Below are 15,294 nucleotides of genomic sequence, written 5' to 3'. Positions count from 1 at the left end.
GCAAACAATTAAATGTTCTAACTGCTGTTCTAAGTAACATCCTTTAAGAATAATCACGTGAATAAATCACTTCCACATGTAAGCAATTCACAAGCCCTCTTATCTCTTAGTGTTCCTCAAGTTATAATCAAGCTAAAAATTGTTGCTGTTTATGCAGCTGATACAACAGTATCACCTAATGTAAGACTTCAGTCATATTAAGTAGACTCAGCTCATACTGATAGTTGCATTCTTAAATGAATTCTGCATATTTATAGACTCATAATACATATCTTTATCTATTTTTCATGAGTCATTCTGTATTGTATAATTTTTTGTGTGTGTGGTTTTTTTTTAGTTTTATTTTTTTAAAGAGACTAGCACACAAGCTTCTGTTCTTTTAGGTATCCTTGTAGGTACATTAATATACATATTTCAATAATCAGTGTCTACAGCTTTTGCTACATATTTTCCTCATTTTTATTAACAGACTTCTTTTATAACTGCATTAGCATTTTATCTTGCTCACATAGGAAAAGTCTGGATCAGCTGTAACACTGAACCTGATCTCTGCAGTTTTATCAATTATATGAGTCATTGTAAGAACACTAGAAGCTCCACAGAAGCTACGCAATACAAGCATATTCTTCAGTAGAAAACTACTGAGCAGAAACACTTCTTTTTTCCTTTTCTGTACTTATTACTACAATTTTACACTCAGTCATCACAAATTCATAGATAGAAACACATATGCTTTCACACCAGCTGTTTTCACAGATTGTATGTGCACAGCTTATAAATAGCACACTGGGTATGAACAGACAGCACCTCCCACAACCCACTTGGATTCATCAGTGTATGCCAAAGGTTGACAGAATTTGAGTGGGATCTCTTTGAGTCTGAACAGACCCTCTTTTATGCCCCTCCAACTCTTCACTTTATATAATTCCCTACATGCACATCTGCTCTCTCTATCTGCTCCCTCCCCATTGCCTCTCTCCTACTGCACAATGCGGTATAGCACAATGCCTAAATGTTTTAAAAGCAGATGCTTTCCCTCCTGGGGCTGAAACTGCCTCAGGGTCCATCCATTACACAATGCACAGCAAGCAGCAGAGATCTGAATCTACCCCCCTCTAGCTGTTTTTACTCCCGTTCCTTCTAGATTCAAAATTTATTTAATTGGTATCATATGCAAGAGAATAGAAGCAGTGAAGCTGCTCATCCCCTACCTGAGCAAGGTTCTCTCATCCCCAGCTGGCAAGCGGATAGAGACAGGGAACCCAGCTGCTCCCGCATACACTCTCCTTTCCTTGCATTATAAATTATTCACATAGGTTGCAGCATCCTCCCTCCTTCCTTCCCTCCCGGTCCCTCCCCCCCCCCCCCCCACTCTCTCCTTCCCTCTCTCCCTCCCTCCTTTGCTTTCTCTTACACTGCCTCCACCTGCAGATGAATTGAGAGTGAGCAGGTCACTGCTGTCATAGTTGAAACGAGGGATCACTGATGACAGAACAGGCAGACCTAAGAAAAGCTGTTCTCTGAAGCTGAGAGGATTGGTCCCAGAAGAAGGAACCAAACTGGCATCTGCCTAGGTGGGGCATGGGCAGCTCTGTGAAGCCACACACTGCATCCTACACTTCTAACAACAGACTCACAGTAATGCCCTATAAAAATCAGTGAGGGTTGTTTTTTGGGTTTTTTTGTTTTTGTTTTTTTTCACATAGGAAGCTCATTTTCGTAGTTGTCTCAAGAATAACTGCCGTTACTAGGTGTATCAAGTTATAATCAAGTTGAAGTTCTTCATCATCAGTTTCTATCAGAAGTCATCAAATTAATTAATAATTCAGCAGGTAACTTTTCTTGGCACATGTGAAAGATCTCTGAAAATCAGAGGAAGTTAGTAGCATCCAGGAATTCTTGGCCTGAAGATATATCTCAGATGTCCAACAACAGGATAAGGAGATTGAAAATAAAAAGAGATATGATTCATAAGTCCGTATTTTGCCAAGAGTAGTGCATTCTATATCCAATAATCATGCCTACAAGAAAGGAGTTAGCTCCTTTGCTTTAATACACAACTAACTTCATAAAACAGTTTAAGTAATAATCTAAACAAATCATAATTTTCTTTAGACTAACAGCCAAGTTCCTCGAAAGCAGTAACATGTGGCTATAAAAAGACAGCATCAGCAAATTATACGTGGAATTTAGGCAGAAATGAGAAAGGATTGCCAGGATCTTGTTAAAACGGGACTGACAGTTTATTTTCCAATGGAAGCAAGTCTGTAGAGTGAAGATAGACTGAAGAGTACAGAAATAAAAATAAATCTCTTGTCTTGCTTGGGTCAACAAGTTAAATAGTTTGCAGCAATGAAATTTATCTGCACATGAGCCAACAGTACACACTTGCAGCCCAGAAGGCCAGTTGTATCCTGGGATGCATTGAAAGAGGCATGGCCAGCAGGGAGAGGGAGGTGATTGTCCTCATGCTTTGTCCTTGTGAGGCCCCAGGTAGACTTCTGCATCCAAGTCTGGGGTCTACAACACAAGAAAGATGTAGACATGTTGGAGCAGGTAGAGGGGAAGGCTACAAAGATGATCAGAGGGCCAGAGAACCTCTCCTATGAAGGTTGAGGTTAAGGTTCAGACAGCTGGGCTTGTTTAGATTGGAGAAGGCTCCAGGGAGACCTCATTGTGGCATTCCTCTACCTGAAGTGAACTTATAAACAGGAGAAAGACTGACTTTTTACACAAGCAGATAGTGCTAGGACATAGGGGAATAGTTTAAACTAAAAGAAGGAAGATTCTGATTAGATGTTAGGAGTAAATTTTTCTCTCACAGGGTGGTGGAACAGTGGAACAGGCTGTCAAGAGAAGCTGTGGATGCCCCATCTCTGGAGGTGTTCAAGGTCAGACTGGCTAGAGCCCTGGGCAGCCTTATCCACTGAGTGGCAATCCTATCCATGACAGGAGGGTTAAAACTAAATGACCTTCAAGGTTCTTTCCAACCCAAGCCATTCTATGATTCTATAATTTATATAATTATAGAATATAGAGAATATATATAATTTCTATATTATTTACATTTGGGGTATAACAGCAGCCTAATCCAAACAGAATGACAGAGTTTATATGCAAAGTTTTTGTGCTATGCATGCACCTACAAGTTTCCCAATTGTCAGTAGGACTGTTAGAAAGATACACAGGATGGGGAGGAAGGGAGGTCAGGCCTGGAAGGATGCAGTGTGAGCTAGAATTTTCCCTACTGGGCAGAAAGGCCATCTGGTAATTAAGGGTCATTCTTTTTCAGAATTATGGATAATGGAGCTCCCAGTTTTCACCTGTCCAGGTAACCTGAACCACACAAACATCTCCTACAAGACTGTAACTCTGAAGCTTTGAGGGAATTCTTAACTTTCTGACAGAGATGGAAGCAGTTAAAGGAGCCAGCAGTACCAGGGGTAGAAGGGAACAACTTCTGCCAGGCCCCTCAGGCCCCAGAATCCCTAGAGGCATGACACCTTCAGACCAGAACCCCCTTCCCAGGCAGGAAGCACCTCCTTTCAGCAGGTTTCTGGGACATTATGAAGATGCAGCTGGCCCTTTAAAAGCATGAACAGTTGCTTATTTGTGTGGCCAGCACAACCCACCACAGTGCATGAGCTGGCTGGAAGCAGCTGCAAATTACTGTGCCTTAAAAATATCAGGGAAATCTAACATGGAATACATCTAGAGGTATAAAAGTTCACTTTCAAATGCACTCAGCAGGGAGGATTTATGTAGTGCTGATTTCTTACATCATCAACACTTGATACATTATATGAAATTATTTGGTTAGTCATATATTTTTATTCTTTCTTCTTCATTGAGGGAGGCCATATGTCAGCTTGGTCTTGACACTATTTTCAAGCCATGAAAAAAAAGAATCAGTCCCCATCCTAAAATTACTTGTTATACGAGTGACCTGCAAGGAACATTATGTGCTTAGTCACATCCAAGATGTTTGTCAGAACTAGAAATATAATTCCAACTAAATTCCACTAAATCACAGTTCAGTTCTTCAGCTACAAGAATACCCTTCTTGATTCCCTTTTTACTATTCCTTAATAGATGAAAATCATAAAACACAAAGTGCCTTTCTTTAATTACAAGAAGGGATGAACATTGTTACATACATCAGAACAGTAAACCAATAATATACAGAAAGTTCACAATTACTTCCTCAAGAGAATTTTATAAAAAAATTACCTATCAGTTTATTCCACAATGAAAGGCTACCAGAAAAATGACAGTGCTGGTTTATGTAGAGTATAGGAATATGTAGGAAACAAAATAAAGGACCATTTATTCACTTGTGAACTAATAATGGCACATAAAGTATGGAGAGTCTAGCGGTATAACTACATAGAGCAGCAGAGAACACCTGCTATTTCACTTTGAGAAATACTTAGCATACACAACATCTTAAAAACAATCTCTTCATGATACTCAGAAAGAAAATTAGGAGCTATACACTAACTCTAAATACCTAGAAATCCACTAATGAGGAATCTGGAAGACTTTCTGCATGCATGAAGAGCTCACTGTCTCTTCCTTTGTACAGAACGTAACACAGTAGAACATGGTTCCAGTTGGCATGTGCAGGCTGTACTGTATATGTATAATATATTTTAAATATATATTCTGGCAATCAGTAGTGCAGGGTTATTACATCCCAGCACTAAAAATTGAAGGCTATTTGATACAGAGAAGCACTCCCCAGGCTTTGTAAAGTACAGTTAAACAACATCTCTCCCATGATAGTGTCTCCATGATAGTGTTTTCATGTTTTTGCATGATAGTGTTTGATATTAAATTCAAAGAAATGATTCTGTGGGCCAGTTTGTAAAGCATGTTAAGACTCAGATAGTACTAAGAAGACAAACCACTGTGCACCACTGAAATTTCAGTCTACACAAAGCACTGTGGATAATAAGAATCCAGCAGAATTCCTAGACTGCAGTGAACTGAACTGTCAAAACAAACAATGAAACAAAAAATCCTCTACCTGAGTGACTGTACTAAAAATTGCATGGGACAAAAACATATCCAGTAATTCTTAGACAGCAAATGGTAAGTTGGCTGGAACCGGGAATATCCAGCAAATTCTGAACAGCTGTAAACAGTAGATCTGAAATAAAGAATGCCAGAAATGTTACAGTAAAAAATAAAACTGCAAACACTGAAAATCCAACAGTCTTCTAACAGCAAGCAGAGCTGATCAGACTAAAATATAACCAAAGAAGGGCAAGATGTTTACTTCCTTTTTAAAGAATATTAAGTACTGAGAAGCATATCCGATGAAAATGCAGAGCTATAATATATATAATAAAGTAACAGGAAATTCAGACGTGTTAGGCAATAAATATTGACGTTGTGTTAGTGCTCAAACCCCAGCTGCTTCAGTGTGAATGCCAAGGAGAAAATTCAGAAGGGTCAACAATTAAACTACAGATTTTAAGAACAACAACAACCAAGAAGTTTGAATAGGTGTGTGAAGTGTAGGAAATCAGCTAAACACTGCCTCTTTGTTTAAAATACCTGTATTTTATAATCTTTTTTTTTTCTTGATTCACCTGAAGGCATATATCTAGTGTTGATTTGAAGACCATCAGGTTTTATTTTTTTAATTTGTGCGTGTGTGCACTTTTCAAGCTGTTCTGTATAAGTTGTCTCTTATTGATCCACCACACAAACTTTGTACTGAGGCAATTTCCAGCCAAAACTTCTCCAGCAAGTCATGTTTCAAATAGTCTTGCTTTTGCTTTTGTTTTGCTTGGAAACATACTTTCAGTTAGATCCTACATCTTGTTTGACCTACCAGAAGAAAACACAAAATTATTTTCATAGGATGACAATTCAGATGCTATACAGACTGCAATACTACAGAGTTTGGTCATGGCACAAACCAGAAATTCATTACGATTTACTCTTGCTAATCTGACAGTGTCCATTAGGAAAGAAAATTCATGTCAGAGCTGGATAAAAACCGTACTTACTAAGTAAACTGATAATTTTCATCTCACTGAACCACGCCAAAATAAAAGCCACATTCTTTTTTGCTCAGGTGTCTACTTACTTTAATAATGTAACCAAGAAAATGCTCTTTCACTGACATGTGAATGCACACACAAATCTGAAATGTAACACCCATTTTTCCAGAGGCAGAAAAACAAAGCTTCCAGCTTCCTCTCCCTAAGGTCTGCTGCCTCTACAGCATGGCTGGAGCAAAACACAATGAAAATTAGTGCTAAAGCAAGTGATGAAACAACCAGTGTTGCCTTAGAATAGAGAATATTTAACAAAGCAGAAAAAGGATTGATGTTCTATATTTACTTCCCAAGCAAAAGAAGCCTTTATTAAAACATAAAACAAAATATTTTACAAATTTCTTTTCAACCTTATTATTTTTTCTCAACAACTTACTGCTCTCTGGCCTTCCTCACCCTCACTTGATTTGTTGCCTTTTATCCTTTGTTTTGGCTGTATTAGTGCTCCCTGCATGTTCTCCTAATCCAACAGAAAATAAATAAATAAATTAAAATATATATATAACCCTTTTTTGTTTTTAGTTTTTGGTTAGCTTTTTGCCTTTTAGCAATTCAGAGCATGTTCGGAAGGCAAACTTATGTACTGGAAACATAAGCAACAAGAATATAAGCCTAGGAGTAGGGAAGAAGTTACTTCTCCACTATTCTCACTACAGAAAACAAGAGACTTCTTCATTAATTTCAAACACTTAAGAATTTTAAATGTGTAGGCAGCTCTGAAAATTCTTATGTAACTCCACTCTTTCAGAAATGAGAAATCTTGTAGTCCTGCACAACACAAGTTGTTCTCTAACTTATTCTCTGCAAATTTAAGATTTTCAGGTATGCCTGAGAAAGATGAGGAACCAGTAGCAGCAGTAGAAGTTCCCCTTACAACATCAGTCCTTCTTTGAATACATTTCTACCGTGACCAATAAAAGTAAGTGACTTCAGGTAGAAGATTGCCATGCCCACCAAACACCAAACAGTGACTATGCTTAGAATGAATTTCACCCTTTGTTTGATAAGAACTGGAATAAGCTGGAAGACAGAAAGAATCCACCAATTCTCAAGAATTGAATATTCATTCAGTCAGAAATGTTCAAGTATAACTGCAATTGTCAAAATCACACACAATTTTGAACATCCACAAGTGCGACTGTGTCAGGGTTTTGCTTCCTCATACTCAAGATATCACAGTGACCAGAAACATACTCATTGTAGGTTGTGGCTGTCTCACAGATACATGCTCCTGACATGGAGTAGTCTCAGCAGAAAAACTGAAGTCATGCTTCATGAAGGTGAGTAAGCAGAACCTGGAGGTCAAAGGAAAAAGCAGACAAGATAGGCAAAGGTGGTTCAGTATCACTTTGTTCGGAGTACTTGCGCAGAATCTCAGAAATTGCTTCAGGAAAAAGGTAGAGATTTGGTGATTACGGAGAGATTAATGGTGCCATGGTATCTACGTCACAAGCCCTTGGGAATAAAACAAGCTTCTCTGCATACCTGCCTGATAAGAGAGGTTACTGTAGGTACCAAGTTAATTAGTAGCAGTCTGAGCAGGACGTAGAATAGATAGTGAGATGAAACAGGGGAAAGGTGAAAGGTGAACTGCTTCTTAGAGAATGAATGATGAACAAAGATCAACAATGAGATACTGGTAGAAAGACTGAAGAACAAATTCTGTGGTCTTAACTAAAGAAATACGCAACCTGAACTCCCACAGCATGCTTGAACAATAGAGAATATAAAGTTTTCTTTAACAAGTATCTCCACTGCACATGAAAGCAAGATAGTTTAGGGTGGCAATATAAATGTTTACCCTCTCTGACTTCTATGCCTTGTTTCATAAACACTGTTCAGAAATAGCTCTAAAACCAATCTGGCTTCTCTAAATCTTGGTATCACCACAAATTTCTTGTGGCTACGTGGTTGACTTTTCTTTGTTACTAAAGCATTGTAAGCAAGGGCAGTCTGAACTAGACTGAGGGGAGAATCAAAACGGTTTACAAACACAGAAACTTCAGAAGTTACTATGAAATGCAAAAGGTCATTGAAAAGGAGCATTGTGTTGCTAGAAATCATACTGTTAGTTCACAGAAGTTCATATGGCTTTGTAGTGTTAGATTCATAAAGCAGTCTGTATGACATTGATGGAAATGTGGAACTAATTCACTCACAGATGCATTACATCATTATTTTTCTTGTAAATGCATAAAATCAACCCTACAGATTCAGCCCAGTAATCCATAAAATGCCATAAGTAAAATATACAAAAATTACTTCTCAAGATAAAATAAACTGAAATAATAAAAGCAACAACTAATCTAACAGAGATACCTACAATTTCTAGCCAACTATGTCTATAAATACCTCAAAAAAATAGAGCACTGACCAAAATTACTACAAACACTTTCAGCAAAAATATTTATTTTTTACCTATCCACAAATCAAACAGAACCTTTCCAATCACAAAAGTAGCTGTCTATCAAATAATGAAGTTTTTTTCACCTTTGTAACTTTCTCCTAACTTAGCAAAAAGGTTCTGCCCGAAAGCTGTTTTTACATGCCTCCTCCTAGCAGCAGATCATGCTGAAGACTGCAGTGCCTGAGCTCTCTGCAGAAGGAAGACTGTAGAAGGATAAGTAATTCAAATTAGGATTCGACAGTAGTCAGTGTCCATACTGGAGCTGGAAGTTTTCTCAACATCAGGCAAAAAGAAAAAGCTATGAGAAACAAAGTGGTTTTTCCATTTAGGTGATAATCTTGCAAAATGATGTACTTATACGAGAAGCCTGACTTCTTCCTCTTTACATGGTCGTTAAGTCTTGCATCTTCACTGAAATTCTCTCAAAGTCAAGAATGGGTAACAGAAAGGGATGAAAATCCTTTAGCTGTCAGCAGACAAAATGTCAGTTATAAGGGGAAACTTACAAACATAAACAAGTCCAGGCTGGAAGGGGAGATCACTGGCTCAAACTCCCTTGGAAAGCAAGACCTTAAACTTAGCTGAGTCTTGAATATTTTGAGCTAAGATGATTCAACCACTTCCCTGGGCAAGTAACAGCAATATTTAATTGTTCTTACATTGCAAACTTGATTTCTCATGTACAGACGACACTCCTTCACTTCCCTATTGCCTCTTGCCTGTAACCATTCATCCCATGTGAAGAGTACCATAATCCTCTCTGCAACTACCTACGAAGTACTGGCAAACTCTAAGTAGACGCTCCCAACCTGCCCAAGCCTTCTATTCTCTAGGCTATAAAACTCAGTTCCTTAACCTTTATTAAGCTGTTGATTTCTCCAACACACAAATATTGGTGACAGTTCACAATCAATTGTTCATTTTGCCTCTTGAACTGGGAGGACCAACAGTGAATATCAATTCAAGCGATCTGTAATATGGCACATTCATATTACAGATAAACCAGGCAGCTCATAGAGGTGATTTATATTTAGTATTTGAAAACTGCTAATTCTTTTCAGACATATAATTAAGGCATAGATGATAACAGACTTCAAGAGGTAATTCAGCACCTGCTCTGCTAAGTATGTGCATTTCCCATTCCCAGATACACCTTGGGAGTAAAAAGGATTTTAACCTAGCCCTCTGCAAAGTAATAACCATAATAGCCTACTCTCTTCTTTTTTTCCTTTTGTTTGTAAAATCAAAGTCATAAAACAATATCTGACATGCTGCATCCAACTAGGATAGAAAAATGTACATATTTACATTTTATAGCACTTGTAAATAGGTTTATATATGGGACATGTGATGTGGGCTGGACCGGCTGTCCTTCCTGCTTTGTGAGGCAGAGATCCAAGATCCTGCTGCTGCATGTAGAGAACATAGATTTCAGGGCAGAGTTTCTCTCCTGAAAGTACAGCAGACCAAACACAGGTAAGCACACCCCCACTGTTCACTCCGCCCTCTTTTCTAATGAATTTCCTGCTTTTGTGGGCAGATCTGGAAGTGCTGGAAAAGAGTAGAAGGTATGTGATCAGCTAGAAATTGTTTTTGCGTCAGAATCTGGAAAACTGAGGTTCTGTGTCATTATACACAACTTGTACAATCTTCTTATGATTTGTGCCTTCCAATATCCATCAGCTTCCAGCTTTTACTTTCAACATATATCTTCCTCATATTCGTAAAAGAAAACTCTGAAGGAGGAAGGGAGAGTTTTTATTGCTGTTCTGTCCTCGGGTCAGAAGGAGAAGGAGCACAGACAGAAGAGCTTGCATGTATTTCCTTGTGATGAAGAGAGAATTTAAAACATGACTATTACAACCTACCAAATCCTCCCTCAGGTAAGTGTGTTCTTAAAGCTGACAGTAGAAAAGCTAAGAAGAAAGTAATCTGTTTCAAAAGAATGTGCTTATATAGGATACGTTAGTGTAAACATAAATAATGACTTATTAATCATAATATTTTTTGAACACCATGTATTCCTGGTATTCAAACCATACTGACTGTACAGAGCAACTGCTTTCTTTTTCAGAGAAATGGTTTGGAACTAAGGACAGGAAGGGCACTGGTGTTTAGGAACAGAGTGATGCAATGAAGCACATCAAATAAAAGAACTGAAGAGACAGGCTTGCACTAAAATGTCTGCATTTTGCAAAAACAGACATACTGCTGCTACACCTAGAACCTAATGGAGTATAATTGCTAAAATGCTACACAGAAGTTTATAATGCTACACAGAAGACAATTTACTGAGGCAGAGAGGCCCATTAATATGGCTACATTTTTTTACCATGATCTGAACTAGTATCTGAATGTTCACTAATGTGCTAGAAAAAAACCTGTTTATCACTTTTATGCACTTTTTCATCCAAGACTTCTGGAATAGGTATCTGTAACTTTTTAGATAAGCATGCTGGTAAGTGCTGATGGTCTGTTTATGCCTTTTATGTCTAGTGACTGCAAGTCCAAGCATTCCTATTAATTCAAGATGCATTCATATAAAATACTCTAGTACATTTACACTAGCATGTATAGATCTCTGAGCATTACTATGCACATTATAGCTGCATGTTCTCACAATGGATTGAACTTGTGTATATGTGGTATTTTGGTCATGATGTCATGTTTGCATGCTGATGTTTCAAGCCGAAAATCTTGTGGTTTATTTTTATCTTTTTTAAATCTTCCACAGATGTCTATCCCCTTAACTTCTTATCTGTTCTCAAATACCTGCTACCACCATTCACCATACCATGTGGTTAGAAGCACACTGGAAGAGCATCCGCCAAGCCTTGTTGCTTCTTTTCACTGCTGCTCTCCTCATTGGGGTCACCATGCTAGCCATTTCATCCAACATTAATCCAGTAGGCTACTTCTTCCTAGGGATAGGTGGAGTGTGCCTGGCTGGCTACTTGCTGAGTGTGTTTGTTGAGTGTTACCTCAAGAACCAGCATCGACAAGACACAAATGAGATGCCTCCAAATAGTCAAAGCCAAGAGGGGTAAGCACTAATTCCTCTTACTTTATCAATCTCTCTTCAACTATGACCATTTTACATACTGTTTTGCTGCCCTTCCCCTAGGAAATTAAACACACACACACACACAAAAAAAAAAAAGTGGGTCTTCCTGTATAAATATTGCACAGGTTGCAAATACCCGTGCCATTGATCTCTTTTATCTTGACCAATATTATTTTCTTCCCCCTTCAAATTGATCCACTAACAATTTCCAAGGTTATGAAGGTTAAAAAAATCCAGGCTCAGTTTTACCTTCCATTGAGTAATTGAATCCTGCCAAACAATGACTCAGACAAGGAAAAGAAAAAATGCCAAGGTAATACTGAACCTCAGGTGGATTTTGTTCGATATACCTTATCTCCAGAGCAACCACTCCTTGGTAAACTTTTAAAAAAGAACCTGTAACTTGGTGTGTTTCCAGTCCTAAAAAAAACCCACAACATTTGACACTACCCAGCCTTGACTTTGAGAGGCACTGAATACTTCCACACCTTTTTGGCCTCCATTGCAGGTTACTGCAGCCACCTACTGTGGCTGAAGTGTTTATCTTTATTTGTATCTTTGCCTCCTTAGCCATACAATCCAGACAATCATTATCCAGCTCTTTAAGTTTCTTACAGTGATCAGACACAGGATATTGTAGGAGTACAAGATTATTACATATTTATTTTTAGAAAGCATATAGAGAAAGAAACTCTGGCTTTGCTAGTTTTCAAACATACTAGAAGAAAATTACTACCTAGTTATCTAAAAATATGACCTAAAAGATCAAAAGTTTCTAAAGTAGCACTTCTCTCTGCAGATATTTTTCTTCAGATTTTGCTTAAATTAACTGAAAATATTTATCTTTTCTCTTCTTCTTTTCTTAAATACAGATGAACATTGAGCTAATGTATTAAAACAGTGATAAACATGGTTCTGTTTTATTCAGATCAGTAATCAGTAATTAGCGATTCTTAGTAATAAATTCTATATAAGAGGATAACAAGATAAGCCTAATATACTGAACTGAACTGTGTTGAGCTTTTTAAATTTTTCTGTTGAGTGTGGGAAAATGGACAAATGAGGGAAATAGACCAGGAGACAAGACATTAAGCTGGCTGGGCAAGTGAGCCAGTGCAATAGCAGAATATCACATACAATAATACCACAGGAGAGATCCTCCCTCAGTCCTATCCGCTGATTGTGGTAAGGGCCCTATTCTATGTTATCCAAACTACATGCCTCTGCATTAAAATTAAAATGAATGACCAGAGTAACTGACGTTCTGCTTCTGTGCATAGGATGAATGCTGCCTATGAAGCACCTACATACGAGGAGGTGGTGACTATGTCAGTACCAGCAATATGGGCAATAGCATCCAATCCAGGCTTAGTGCCCTCACCACTGAGCGAACCTCCCCCTTATAATGTAGTTATTGAATCAATCCCTCAAGAAGAGACTGCGGTGGTAATTCCTGGCGTCTCAGTGGCATCAAACACAAGGAGCACCTCTGAGACAGACAGAGACTCCAGGATGCGCTTGCAACTGGTCCTGCCCACAAGTCAGCAGTTCTTTGTTTCAGACATCAATGAAATGAAAGGTAATGCAGATAGGTTTGAGCCATTGGAGCCACTCACTCCACCACCTGCTTATGAGAGTGCCATCAACGATGAGGTCTTCGAAGATGCTTTCCAGCCCTCCACATCATGATTAATTCCACTTTCTGTGAATGCAGGACCAAACCTTAACCTTGATACAGTGTTTGTCTTTCCATTCTTTGAAGCAAAGCTGAACTAGCATCTAATTTCACTTGAACATTTTTGCACAAAATATAACTCACTGCAATACCACAGTGCCTCACCTTGGCACAAGATGAGCAAAGCTACTGAGAAGAATTTTGTGTGATATACAGCAGGAATATATACAGGATATACAAGAACTCAAACTAGAAATGCACCACTTCTGGGGAGGAAAGTGAATTGTAAAGAAAGACAACCTGCTTTGGAAAGAAGAGGAACAGAAACAGTAATAAGTAGGTTCTGCTGTGCATTACAAACAGCATCACAGAGCACTGTGACCGCCAACCACCCTGAATTTCTTACTAAGAGACTGAGACTGCAGTTCGACAATTTTAAAAGTTTTGGCTCAACACTCATTTACTCTCTGTGTGGCTTGTTGCCACCCCTCTGCTGCACTCCCACCACTGCTTTAGACATGCTGTGTCTAAGAAGACAGTGGCTGTGCTCATTTGAAAGCCAGCAACACCTAGTACCTACCACTTCACTGCTAACCAGTTTGAGGTTGAAAAGCTCACAGCAGGAATGGCATTACAAAATTACACATGCTGTTCTGAAGGTTCTTATCCTACACAGTCTCCAGATTGTGGACTGGAGGAAGACAATAGCAGACAGAGTGCAGCAATAGAACATATACATATCCTCTGTCTGGACCACCAATTTTTACAGCTCTATAGGAGAGTTCATTTATGGTAAAGTGCAGACTCAAACAGATTGCTCAAGATACTTTATTGTCACCATGGCACACAACTGTGTAAAAAAGTCAACAACTCAAGCTGCATGGAGGTTTCTCTCCAGATCCTGGAAATGACTATCCTCTTTGTCAAGGCTGTGACTGCACCAGAGAGCACTTGCTAATAGGAGTCACAAAGCACAGATGGCCTTCATCAAAACAGCTCTCATTTCGAGCCAGGTTTGAGCTCTCATCAATAAGCAATGCTAAATAGTGTTTTAAAATGGGGTAGTTAAACTATTAGGATCTGCAGTGCTGCAGTGGTTTGCAATATGCAAAGACACTCAGATCCAATTAATGTCTAAGTTTTTAAAAAATAGAGAAAAGTGGTCATCCAAGTCTTATGATTGAGAATAACTGTCATCACATCACTGTTTCCTATGACTACATCATTTTTAACTCATAAGCTAAAAGCAAATAAATTATTTCTTATTGCTTGATTCTTTATAGTTGAAAGAAAAAAAAAGTTGTACATTGTTTATAAATAAACAGGAATACATCAGAAATACCCAGTTGTAATACTAGTTGTAAAAATATTAAGCTCACTAGTGTTTGTTGATGGATACCCTTGCCCAGCAATTTGTTTAGGTAACAGAGCTGCATCTCTGAACCAAGGAGATAAGGAAGCTCTGCTGAGTCTTTGTACCAAGGAAATAGGAGTTCCTGCTTGGAATCGGTCACTGAATATGTAACACACTTCTTGGAAAACTTCTGCATATGTAACACCAGTTATGTATATAAACTGAAGAGCTTTTGTGTAAGCTATGCATGATTGGAGGAGTACCCTCCACGCATCCAGCATTACTATTAAAGAATGTCTGATTTCTAATGCTTCAACTTGAGTCTTAGGGAGCTTCCTTATAGACCATCTTATGGTATCGGCGTTATGCTTATTTAGTAACATTGGCTTAGAAAATGGAGTTGCAATTCTAAACTTTCAGCTAAGTCACTTCATTACCAGCAGAGCAGCTGTGATACCTATACCATAACAGTAATATGAAAGGCAAGTTCACTGGTAGAGATGAGGTGACTGTTTTTTTAAAGCCTATCATTTATTGCATGTTTCTGAGCAGTTTCTTTGTTTGCCGTGTGTATAAAGGTACAAAGCACAATAAAGAGTATGAGTACAGCTGTACCACATGGGAACGGAGACCTCTTATGGTGTAAACTGAGCAGCCCAGGGCTCTTCCCACAGCACCAAATTGCTAGGAGTCAGAAAGAATTACAGGCGACCAACACACACA

The 15,294-nt window shown here is 38.5% G+C and overlaps 1 protein-coding gene across 1 annotated transcript; it reads left to right on the top strand.

Moving 5' to 3' along the window:
- The first annotated feature begins 10,023 nt into the window (after positions 1 to 10,023).
- TMEM139 (transmembrane protein 139) lies at positions 10,024 to 15,185 on the top strand. The gene is made up of 3 exons (XM_065742248.1): positions 10,024 to 10,361; positions 11,213 to 11,521; positions 12,823 to 15,185. Exons 2-3 carry the CDS (start codon positions 11,274 to 11,276, stop codon positions 13,229 to 13,231), a joined length of 657 nt encoding a protein of 218 aa, XP_065598320.1. The 5' UTR covers positions 10,024 to 10,361; positions 11,213 to 11,273; the 3' UTR covers positions 13,232 to 15,185.
- Positions 15,186 to 15,294: the final 109 nt, after the last annotated feature.

Source organism: Cyrtonyx montezumae, unplaced genomic scaffold (genome assembly GCF_038088225.1).
Source record: "Cyrtonyx montezumae isolate F1298 unplaced genomic scaffold, pur_monq_1.0 scaffold_3, whole genome shotgun sequence".
Classification (NCBI taxonomy): Eukaryota; Metazoa; Chordata; class Aves; order Galliformes; family Odontophoridae; genus Cyrtonyx; species Cyrtonyx montezumae.
This window is presented reverse-complemented; position numbering and strand designations above follow the sequence as displayed.

Coding starts and splice junctions, on each gene's coding strand:
- TMEM139 (XM_065742248.1), top strand. CDS start 11,274: ATGTGGTTAGAAGCACACTGGAAGAGCATCCGCCAAGCCTTGTTGCTT. Junction 11,522..12,822: donor AATAGTCAAAGCCAAGAGGG/GTAAGCACTAAT, acceptor TTCTGTGCATAG/GATGAATGCTGCCTATGAAG.